Source organism: Siphateles boraxobius, unplaced genomic scaffold, assembly GCF_051911475.1.
Source record: "Siphateles boraxobius isolate OS27281-9 unplaced genomic scaffold, OSU_SipBor_1 76, whole genome shotgun sequence".
Taxonomy (NCBI): Eukaryota; Metazoa; Chordata; class Actinopteri; order Cypriniformes; family Leuciscidae; genus Siphateles; species Siphateles boraxobius.
In genome coordinates this window covers 1,066,410-1,079,282 of record NW_027509204.1, presented here as the reverse complement: position 1 = coordinate 1,079,282, position 12,873 = coordinate 1,066,410, and the positions used below count along the sequence as shown (strand labels likewise).

Here is a 12,873-nt window from a genome sequence, read left to right as displayed (position 1 = left end):
AAGAGCAGCTTCAGCACCACACACACACACACACACACACACACACACACACACACACACACCCTCTCGGCGCTCTCCTGAGCCCTGTGTGAACAGCAGCTTCAGCACCACACACACACACACACACACACACACACACACACACACACACACACACACTCACCCTCTCGGTGCTCTCCTGAGCCCTGTGTGAACAGCAGCTGGTACTGCTTGTTTGGCACATTGGTTGGGAAAACTCTGCACATAAAGGGACTGGGACAGCAACAGCAGAAGAGTCAGCCTCATAAACCACCTCATATATCACAGGTGTGTGTGTGTGTGTGTGTGTGTGTGTGTGTGTGTGTGTGTGTGTGTGTGTGTGTGTGTGATACCTCATCGTGTGAGACAGCGCTAATATTCCCAGCACAAAGAAGTACATGGAGAGCAGCAGATTAATGTACTCTTGTGAGAAAACCTGCAGGACAAAGTAGAACAATCCTTCAAAAACAGACATTGGTACGAGTCTATACAGTGTAACTGGGAAACATCTGGTTAATGGAAAAAAAAGTGTTTCAGACACTCACACATGCTCTCTCTCACACACACACACATCACTTTGAAGAACAGGTAGAGGCCAAAGAGAGTGCAGGTGGCAATGATGGGGAAAAACAAACACACGTCTATATTACTAACAGGGGACTATCGCTCTACACTGGCCAAGAGGTGTTTCTGGTCATTTTGAAGAAACAAAAATGACATACAAAATGTTTTTGTAAGGTCTTTTTTAATAATATAACTTTAAATTAGTGTTGTCACATTACCAAAATTATTGTTTCGATACCAATATCAAGTCAAGAATTGCGATCGATACTTTTTGATACTTTTGAAAAGGGAGAAACACTCAAATATCGTTGCTGTGCTTTATTTTAAAATTCGAGACAACATTCTAATCATATAACACACTAGTGTTGTCACGATACCAAAATTATGACTTCGATACGATACCAGACTAAAATACCTCGATACCGAATCGATACCATGGGATAAAACGAAAACAGTAAAAGTAACTGAAAAATATGACAGGACTTTCATTGTTTTATAAATCAATTTAAAAAAATTTAAAACTTTGTTCCTTCCCTGCTTTTTGACCATTCCCACCCCTTTATTATATAAAATAATAATAATAATATTTATAATAATAATAATTAGCAAGTGCCAGTGTGTACGTCCTTAGTGATGTTTGCACATTGACATTATAATCAATCATGTTAACAATTGCTAACCTTTCACAATTCTGAACAGGTTGGAATGACCAAAATCTTATTTCATGAAACAAGTCATTTCATACTTTTTATATGTAATTTTAAAATTACAATATAGACATTTAATTTAATTGTATCTTCGTTATTAAAAATAAGCAAAAAAGCAAAATTACAAACAATATGACAAAATACTATAAGAGACAAATAAAATAAACAGTGCTTCATTTCTTTTTTGAACGCTACTGTTAAAAAGACCAAGTACTGTAGCTGAAAAAATAAAGTCTTCACTCTATAAATTAACTACAGACTGATTCTTAATAAATAGATACATTTATTCAGTCGAGCATTGGGTGATTGTCTATTTTCTGTTGTTTCACTAACATTAATTACACAGAATATTAGGCTGCTGGCCCTTTAAGACCTGCACGTAGGCTACCCAATGGAACACGTACGATTTATTTTTACAAACGGTTTACATTCACTAAAGACATACCCGACTGCGTTTACGTCAATACTTGCCAGGACGTACATTTTTACCTAGAATTTTGATTATTCAATCCAAATAATCGACGAAAGAGAGTCGCGATTGCATGCTGTGTGAAAGGTGTGTGCGCGCTTCAGGTCTGAGCCGGCAGCGCGAGCACGCCCCGTGCTTTATTTTCTCATGCATGCATGTTTCGTGTGCGTATATATTTTACTGTTCTGCTTCTGTTGTTTAGTGAATGAAAACAGTGGAAGCAGAGCTCTGCACACACATCCTGACTCCGGCTGTCACACATCGACGCAAATTTAAGAAATACTGCTCTTATTATTTAGACTGCTGTCACTCTTAAAGTACCGGTACTAATCAAATTTCATATCGTACCGATTTTAATAGCTGGGTATCGCGATACCTTTCTAGTACCGGTATATCGTCCAACACTATAAATACGCCTTTTTATTTATTTATTTATTTATTTTTAAACATGCCAAGATGGGACCTGCAACTCTGACCGATGTCTAACTATCCAACAGGGGACTCCTATAGCCTGCAATGGATCTGTGTGTGTGTGTGTGTGTGTGTGTGTGTGTGTGTGTGTGTGTGTGTGTGTGTGTGTGTGTGTGTGTGTGTGTGTGTGTGTGTGTGTGTGTGTGAGTGAGTGAGTGAGTGAGAACAGTGAAGAGAACTGCAGTGAAGTCTGTCTTCATTATGTAACTTAGCCTACACATATACATATATGTTTTTTTATGAGATAAATCAAACAGAAATAGCTCTTTAAGGTAACGACTTCAGGTCACTACTTTATACAGTAAATAATGATTTTATTAATCATAGAAAACTCATGTCCCAGTCGGATGGTAAAGAACGACACCAGTTTGGCTGCTTTGTACGTTTCTTGCTATTTCATAAAGAAACATTTCTGACATTTTTGCAGCACTGTAACAACACAGAATTTGCAGGGGTTACCATACATACAACATCACTAATTCTGAGTGATGAATAAGGCTCCATTTACAGCTGCTATTACAGGTTTGTGTTTATTTATTTTTTACAGTCACTAGGACACATTTATCAATTCTTGGCAATTTTTTCAAAACTCTTCACTCCATATTCATAACCGACCTTAAGCTTCACTGCAGTTAATTTCACATTCAAAACTATCAAAACACTTCATTCATGACTAAAATTAAATCATTCTTCCAGAACACTAGTGAAGGTTTTACCCAACAAACACACTTTGTCACTCATAAAATAAAATCACAAATAACAGGAGCTTTATAAAATATTCCTGCTGTTTTCTGATGTTCAGAATTCACAGCAGTTTGTTACATGGTCAATGTTTACATTACAGTACACATTTTAGTTCCCCAAGTTTCCCCTTTTGTATAGATGGTGATGAAACTGAAAGATGTGTGTAGGTGTTCAGCTACATCTAATTGTTTTTATAGCATTGCATTTTTTAGATTCTGAATATATATCTAACATGGTATTACTGTAGAAGTGTTGCAAATGTCTGTCTTTCAATGTTGTATTAATGCATTCAGTGACTACATCTTCCAAACTACATATTTCACTTAAAAACAAACACTGCCAAAAATACAGTATACCACATTGCAATATATTCTGAATCTAAAAAAAGAACAATTAGAACGATTAAGATGTAACTAAACACCTACACAAGTCTTAGTCTTTCATTTTCATCATCTATACAAAAGGAAATAATTATGTACATTAAATTAAAACATTAATCATGTAACATAAAAACTGCATTGAATTCTGAACAGCAGAAAATAGTGCATATTGCTGCCTGTTGTTTGTGTTTTTTGTTTTGTATTTTTAATTGTGTTTGTTGGGTGAAACCTTTACTAGTGTTCTGGAAGAATGACTTAATTTGAGACATGATTTGTGTGCTTTGATGATTTAAGTAAACTTCTTAATGTGAGATTAACTGCAGTGAAGCTGAAAGTTGGTTAAGACAACTGAGTGAAGATTTTGATTTTGAAGTATATGAGAAATACATACATTCTAATTTAATTTAATTCTAATATAAAATTCTAATCTTGTCGGTTAACGGATTATGATCGGGTTACAAGCATCACCTGTCAGTCAGAGAAAAAATTAATGATGTAAAAAAAAACATCTGGTTAATTTAAGCCTTAAGGGAAACTTTTTTTTTTAACTGATATTGGCCAATGTATGAGAAACCAAAACTCATAAGATTGGTCTTTCATTACAGAAAAGAGGATTTCCACTTTGTTGCTACATTGAAAAATGTGTAATTGCTGCTAATATACAGTATCAAATCATGTTATATCATTTTTTTAATGTTATTAAAATGTATACCTTTTTAAAAAAAAATGCAACATGTTCAAAATTTAAACCAAAGGAAGAAATAAAAGCATTCCCCTGACTTACTAGGGGTGGGGGAAAAATCGATTCTTAGATGCATCATGATGCGGACGTGGACGATTCTGAATCGTGTTCAGTTAAATGTTAAAAAAATGTTTTTTATTTTATTTTATATTTATAATAACGTAATATTGACGGAAGGCAAAAGACAGTACTCTGAAGCGTGGAAGTGCAGTGCCCGGACCGTCTGTCTGTGGCGTGTGCACATAACAGAGACGCGATGGCTGAGCGCGAAATCCAAACACCCTCCTCGTTAAAAGCTGACGTGTGGAAATATTTTGGCTTCTATGAAGTTGAAGGGGGAAAGGAGCTGGACAAGAGCCACACTAGTTGTAAGCTTTGTAGAATAAAACTAAAATATTTCGGCAACACGACAAATATGAGAAGCCATATGACACGTTTCCACCCAGAGGAGGAAAAACACTCGGCTGTACCGGAGCCGTTTCTCTCTATGGCTCTGGGCTGTACCGGTGTTCAGACGATTTCTGCTGCCTTGTCGAAAAATGCTACCCAAGCGCGAATCGATCACAGAGAATGTTGATTCATTCTCTATTGTTTCCATAATGGTGTAAATCTCACAATATTATGACATTGTTATTTCATTTAAATCAGGGTAAGTGTATGGGGAGCATATTTGATATTTTAAATGAAGCAATTATCACATTTGATATAACAAGTAAAAATGATATTATTATATGAAATACAATTATAATAAAATTCGAAGTTAAGAGTACAGTATACTGTACTGTTTTTATCTTTAAAACGGTGTGAAAAGTAAAAATTATCATCAAATATTCATCTTTGACCTGTCAAAGTTTCCTACAAGTCTCCACAGAAAGGATGCATAGATTTATGGGCGTGGTAAGCAGAAGAAAAATGAGTCTGCACATGCGCATAACCAGTAAGTAGCACATCTCGATGGGTAGCATGAATCGTCAGAAAACCTGTTGTTGTTATATTATTCATTTACTAAAAGTATGCTGCTAGTTCAGGCACACATTTATTTTCCTGTTGGTTCATTGCAATGTTGATAAGATATATTGTACGTTAATTCTTTATGGGTCATAACTTTGTACTTTTACAGCAAAGTATTTATATTCATACACAAAAAAGATTCCGATAATCGCTTTAGCATCGAATCGCAGCCCTCTGAATCGTAATCGAATCGTGAGGTGCCTAGAGATTCCCACCCCTATGACTTACTGCTGCGATTGCATTTTATTTATCTAGAGTCTTGAACATTGTGTATATTGTATATGAATCATTGCTAAGAATAATAAAAAAGTACCTCGAATCCACACAGCCCGGTTGTGGGCCGGATCTGGGCCGACACCATGTTGCTGTCTGGGGTTATTGCCATACAAATACACTGTAAAAAATATTTTGAAGGCCAAAACTCAGTTTTATGTTGATTGTTGCATTTAAAATCTTCAGTTGGTTCAACTAAAGTGCCAGTGTTAAAAGACATTGAGTTCATATTAGGGATACCTATGACTAAGCTGTTAAAGGTACAATATGTAAGAAATTTGCAGTTAAATATCCAAAAAACACTAGGCCAATGTTATATATTTTGTTTAGTTGATTACTTACAATATCTCAAATATTTCCAACTATTTGTAAATCATGAAAAAATTCAGATTTTAACCAAGGAAACGGGGCGTGTGAGCAGGGGTGAGGAGTCACCAGCCAATGACGTCATATTCGCGTTACCCTCGGTTTCCGCCAGGTTTGACTTCGTACTGCCATAGTAACCATGGCGACATACGTTGACAACTGGCCCGTTATGCCTAGCAGGACGCTCACGCTGTTGTTGTTTTGTTTAAACATTATGGACCATGGCAAGCAGACTTTGAGACAAAAAGAGGACTAAAACGAAGATCAACATCTTTCAAGATGCCGAGAGCTCCACGTCCGCGACTAACTTCGACTTAACAGAGACGAGAGTGTTGCATGTACTATTAGACAGGTGAGCAAATGAACATAAAACTAATCAATGTTATTTAGTTCAACATGACGAAATGTTAGAATATGATCGGTATGTTATTCTAATGTTAATCTAGCTTAGTTAGTCGCATAAGGCCAACACACAACCTAACTAACAACATTCATCACACTCAAATGCTGTTTAGTGTGATAGTGTAACTGTTAGAGCAAGTGAAACAGCGCTGCGTTACCTCAAGTTGAATTCGTCTAATAAACTGACCTGTGTGAGTATTAATTCAGCACTTGCGTGTACTTCGGTAGAATGAAATGCCCTTATTCCTTTATATCTGCGGGACTCGCGTTGCGTGTGGCGCTGGTATACGTCTAGCAATCGCGCCCCTGCTTCACACCACAGTCATGTTAAAAACATCAATGTATTCACTCATCTATAAAAGATCCATCAGCTTGACGACAAGATCCATAAATCAGCTTAATGTGGAATATACGTCATCAGTATACGCCTTTGTTATTGTAAGAGGTTAGCGACCCCTGGTGGCGAAAAATCCTGCATATTGTACCTTTAACTGACAGTCAGAGTTTTGATCAATTATTACTATCAGTAAACAGTAAAAAAAATAATTTAAGTAATTTTCAAACTAAAGAAACACTACACATATCAGTAAAAACTGTGTGTAAAATGTAAAATATTGTTAAATACAACTAACTGTTTACAAACAAACCCTATAAACACTAAAGGCTGTATTATGCCAGCCAGGCCAGTAGTTGATGTCGCTACACCCGCAGAAACACCCCGCGGACACATAATACGCATACATAAACATATTATACACATGTGTATGATGTACCATTTTCACAAATTCGTGTTTTTGTTCTTTACATGCAGATGGTAAAGTTATCGTTTTCAAAAGCTTGCACTTTCAGGCCCCCAAAATGGCATTTTTGTGTAAATGAACGGCCAAAACCCATGAAAAGTTTTCCGTTTTCAGTTGAAGACGAAGTTGTGTAAACAGACCCTAAAGAGTGTACTATTTATCGCACTTTAGTTTTGTTAATTGTTCATTTGAGTAGGCCTATTTATTATATATACACTTTATTCTGGTTTACTGTGTTCACAGAAGCACTGTGGGTGCTTGATGTGACGGTGTGTGTGAATCCTCGTGTTCTGTTGTTTATGCTGATATTTGCACATGTAGATCTACATTTGAGGTATTTGAATGGGTCACAGACACTTATCTATTCAATTCCATTTAATTCTAATCTAACCTTCTGATTATATCAGTTAACTGATGATGAATGGTTAACAAGCATCAACTGTCAATCAGAAAAAAAAGGTTAAATGAACATCCCTACTTCATATATTTCAACTGAAGCAACTGAATATATTCAGTACAGCCAGTCAACATAACATTTTGAGATTGACCTCCAAAATCTTAACAGTGTGTTTGTGATGGCCAGAAATGTACAAAGCAGCCGAACTGGTGTCGTTCTTTACCATCCAACTAGGGACGTGAAGTTCATTTTGATTAATAAAATCATTATTCACTGTATAAAGTAGTGACCTGAAATCGTTCCCTTAAAGGGTTAGTTCGCCCATTTAAGACATGAAGTTGTATGGAATCCTTACCAGCACTATAGTGCATACACACTGACCCACTCTGTAGTCACCTCCCTGGTCAGAGTTCTGGCCGCTGGAAGTTTTTCAAGAAAGTACTCCCGGTTAGTTTCCGGGGCCTTAAAACTGTGCGTTTTTACGTGAAGAAAATTATTTACATTTCAAAGCTTGATTAATTTAACACAAAAAGCACGCCGGTCAAAATTCATACCTCAGTTTTAAGCGGCACTATTTTCTTTCCATTTATATCAATCTGCGCTGCTGTCAACGTCAACAGTGCGCACGTTCCGATCAGCTGTTCCATAGTGTTTACACAATCGATTACGAAACGACGTAAAAAGTAGAAAATGAACGATGGTGCGAACTTGTAATTTTCCAGGCTGTGACCACAAGAATGTGCCGGGATCACCGTTCAGATTCCATCGTTTTCCTGTTTCGGATATAGCTACGAGACAGCTTTGGCTGGTTGCCATCGGCTACTCTGTGGGAGCTAAAATATCCAGAATCAAGGATTATCGTGTGTGCAGTGCTCACCATTTGTCGTTCATCCTGGCTCTTGCTACAGCTGTGGGCCCAGCATCAACTTGGACAACTTCATCTCAGTCTTCTCGCTCTCTCTCTTCCCATTCTATCTCCATCTGTTGAATTTCGGCATCGGTATACTCCGGTTCATAAAGGTATCCCTTTGGCATTGTGCTAAAATTACTTTCATCCTCATCTGTTCCGTCTGACATTGTGCTAAAATTGGTTTCATCATCAGAAGTTTCGCAGTCAGACATGTTGTCAGCGAGTCGCGCTATCAACAGCTGATCGGAACGTGCGCACTGTTGACGTTGACAGCAGCGCGGATTGATAGAAATGGAAAGAAAATAGTGCCGATTAAAACTGAGGTATGAATTTTGACAGGCGTGTTTTTTGTGTGTTAAATTAATCAAGCTTTGAAACGCAAATAATTTTTTCAGGTAAAAACGCAGTTTTAAGGCCCCGGAAACTAACCGGGAGTACTTTCTTGAAAAACTTCCACCGGCCAGAACTCTGACCAGGGAGGTGACTACAGAGTGGGTCAGTGTGTATGCACTATAGTGCTGGTAAGGATTCCATACAACTTCATGTCTTAAATGGGCAAACCCTTTAAAGAGCTTGTTCTGTTTGATTTATCCCATATATATATATATATATATATATATATATATATATATATATATATATATATATGTGTGTGTTTGTGTTACATAATGTAGACAGACTTCACTGCCAGTTCACAGTTCACACACACACACAGTTCCATTGCAGGCTATAGGAGTCCCCTGTTGGATAGGTAGACATCGGTCAGTTGCAGATCCCCTCTTGGCATGTTTAAAAAAATAAAATAAAAACAAGTTGATATTTCATGAAAAAAAATATATATGTTTGGGAATGTTTGAAAAGACCTGAAAGTTCTTTAACCAAGCAGCAGTTAAACACCATCTCTGGAACAGCAAGCCATTCAAACAATAGAGAAGTGTGAACGATGCGTGTTAATGGGCCATTGCAGTTCCTGCTCCAGCCTACAGGAGCACTGCTGAGTATGGGCATACACACACACAAACACACACACACACCCTACTTGTCAAAAATGTAAAAAAAATCACTAGAGCATTTTTTTACTTGATTTTAACATGTTTAAAAGCATGACCAACAGGGGACTTGAAGAATGACCCACTTGGCTTGGCGGTCCCCTGTTGGTTAGTGTGTAACGACACCAAGGTCCCCCCTAGATATGTAGAGAGAGAGACACACACACACACTCACCTTGAAGAACAGGTAGAGGCCGAAGAGAGTGCAGCTGGCGATGATGGGGAAGCGAGCGGCGTCTCTGCTTGTGATGGTTTCAGGCATATCTGAAGCATTCTGACACACACACACACACACAGAGAGATCCTGTCATGGTCACAACATATACACAGTAACTTAAAAAAATATGCTAAAGGTCTGTTGCACAAAGTAGACAAAGACTGAAACTAGCTGGACGCTTCTCTCGTCTCAGAGTGGATCACGTGATTCACACTCATGTACCGTGCTGCTAATGAACTGGATGTCATTTAAAGGGTAAGTTCGGCGTAGGGCTGAAACGATTCCTCGAGTTACTCGATTACAAAAATTCCTCGAGGCAAAAACTCTGCCTCGAAGCCTCGTTAAATTCCTATGACGCGCACTATCTATACGCGCGGTGCAGGGATTTGATTGTTTCACATGGACCGTTTATTCACACGGACCTGTTCAGGAAGAAATAGTTGGTGCGATGGCGGAGAATAAATATGTAAATAAACGGCAGAAATTGTCTAAACTGTGGGATCATTACACACTTAATTCACTTAACTCGCTGAAACAAGGTAACGTAGTCTAAGCCTATTGATGTTCGCTGATTTTAATCCCATACTGTATTTGTAGCGATGTCGTGATGCGGTTTGACTAGATATGATTTTTAGCTTTGAAGACATTTTTAAGTTGTAAACGTAACCATCACGTTCAATTGCAAGAGTATAGCCTAAAAAAAGAACCCCTTCACACACACACACGCCAGTCAGACCAATTGCATCAATGCATCACATATGCTTAAACTTTTATGTAGCCACGCAACAATAATTTCAGCATGCATTCACTGTACACACCGGGACGTGATGGAGGAACAAATATTGTATTGCAGTTTTTGCGAGACCTTGTTTGTATTTCACGTCTGCCAAATAGTTACAGACATCAACAAAAAATTAAAGTCCCCAGCCTGTTGGTTTTTAATAAAGATTCGGGGTACTCATTTTTCAGTTAAAACGCACAGAACAAAAAGTGCGTGAGCTTTTACTGCGTGTTCAACAACAAGTCACGTTACAGCTCTTCTTCAGCGTTAAACTACCAGAATACACAAATATGCTTAGTTGCTTAGAGTGGATATATTATAACATCTTAAAGGAAAATTCACATATGAGATAGCTTTATAACTTGCATAACTTGCATACTATATAACTTATAGTATATAACTTATAACAGCTTTAACTGAAATAGACACAAGTTTAATATAAATATTCTGTTAATAAAACACACACACAAAAAATATCCGATTACTCGATTAATCGATCGATTAAGTGCTAGATTAATCGATTACAAAAAGAATCGATAGCTGCAGCCCTAGTTTGGCGTTTTACAAGTAAAGCCCTGTTTTAAGATCGTTTCTGATTAAATCGAACGGTTAAGATTAAAATTTGGACAAGTCAAAATTTGGAAACTCACTGAGTGGTCTGGGGTGTTCACTGATATGCTCACGCAAAAATCGCTGCAAAAGATGCTTTCCAATAGGTTTTATCGTAGTTTTTGGAAGAATGTCTGGTTGTGAGGTGTTTGGAAAAATAGGTCCACAGTTTTACAACGAATGGTAAAACACCTGTTGGAAAGCATCTTTTGCAGCGATTTTTGTGTGAGCATATCAGTGAACACCTCAGACGACTCGGTGAATTTCACGTCTTTGTAAACTAAAGTTTAATGCGTTTATATGAATGATTATTCCAATGCACCTATGAAACCATTGTATAGGTGGGGGGGGGGTGCTAACACAAAAACCTAAAATTCTCGGGACAGCAGCATGTGTCCAAATTTTAATCTTAACCGTTCGATTTCAACAGAAATGATCTTAAAACAGGGCTTTACTTGTAAAACGCCGAACTTACCCTTTAAGTTCTGTAGCTTTTAAATGAAAATAAATATGACGAAGACTCAGAAAAAGTACTTGTTACAATTCCATTCCAAAGATGTGTTTATCATAATTTTTACTTTAATACAGACATGTCATATTTCTAAATATATTAATATATATTAGAGCCCGACCGATATGGATTTTTGGGGGCCGATGCCGATACCGATATTAGGGAGTAAAAAAAGCCCGATACCGATATATCGGCCGATATTATTTATGTGTATATTATAATACAGTAGCAATATTATTTATGTGTATTATAGTACAGTATACCAGTCAAAAGTTTGGACACTTTCCTATTGGTGTGTACAAACTTTTGATGGGTACTTTACACAGTAGCTATAAACAGAATAAATATATTTTATAAACACGTTTTGCAATGATCACTCAAATGTGGTAATCAAACACTTGTGTGACACAGATATGTAATGGAGGCAGGGGGAATGATAGAATGAGAATTATACAGCTGAGCTGTAACCAAACTAGTTTGCATTGCATGTTATATTATATTATATTATATTCTAAATACTGTTGCATAATCTTCACTAACGACGACTTTGTCTTTTAATTTAGTCATAACTTGTATCAATAAATATATAAAAAGTGTCACTGACAAAACCTTATTATCTTCTATTTTTACTCTTAATTCCTCTAATCTCTACCAGTGGAGGAAGAACTCAGATCTTTTTACTAAAGTAAAATGAATAATATCATAATGAAAACGTTTTTAATTACATATGTACAGTACTTTTATACTATTTTAAATAATTAGTAAGCAAAATGTACTAAACGTGAAACTAGGCTACTCTTAATGCAAAATGGCCCTATATAAAGTGTTATAATTATATACATTTTTGGAATATTGCTTGATGTTGTAACGTAGCGTTATCAGGCAGAAAGAGCTTTAACACTGTGTCTACACCGGACGCGGCCGTTACTGCTCGCGTCGCAACAGCTGTTTACCCTAGACAAAGCAGAATCAGTTTACTGTCGGAGATCGCTCGCGCCACGCATTTTAATCAATGTTTCATCAACCAATTGCCTTAATAAATAAGAAGAAGGCCTAAATATAGCAGACAATATAATCAGGACTTCTCAGCTGCGCGCTTGCAATAGTCACAAGCTCACACAATACGTGACGGAGGCTTGTAGCAGAGAAATCAATTCTGTGAATTACACTGCGCAAATCACAAGTAGGCTACTACCCACCGGATGAAGAAGGGTTGGCTCTCAGTCTCCACAGGCTACATAAAATATTCATTTTATTTTATTTTATTTTATTTTTCGGGTTTGCATTTATGAGGAAAAAACAATGTTACAGACGCGACAGTTCAGCACTACGGACGTGAGCGCTCTGAAAGCGGCACTAATGCTTTGAAACTTTCACATAGACATCAAACAGAAAGCACAAAACCTTTCGTTTCAAAGTGAATTTCGTTTTGTATTAATTGTATCTTAATTT

At 37.1% G+C, this 12,873-nt stretch overlaps 1 protein-coding gene across 2 annotated transcripts in view; it reads right to left on the bottom strand.

Moving 5' to 3' along the window:
- Window positions 1–12,873, bottom strand: part of LOC143724595 (signal peptide peptidase-like) — a 42,621-nt gene that overhangs the window by 19,209 nt on the left and 10,539 nt on the right. For both annotated transcript variants that reach the window (XM_077217768.1, XM_077217769.1), the window contains exons 2-4: window positions 9,479–9,577; window positions 372–454; window positions 164–252 (exon numbers count right to left, since the gene is read on the bottom strand). In XM_077217768.1, the coding sequence (XP_077073883.1) occupies window positions 164–252; window positions 372–454; window positions 9,479–9,577 (271 nt within the window). The remainder of the gene's footprint in view (window positions 1–163; window positions 253–371; window positions 455–9,478; window positions 9,578–12,873) is intronic.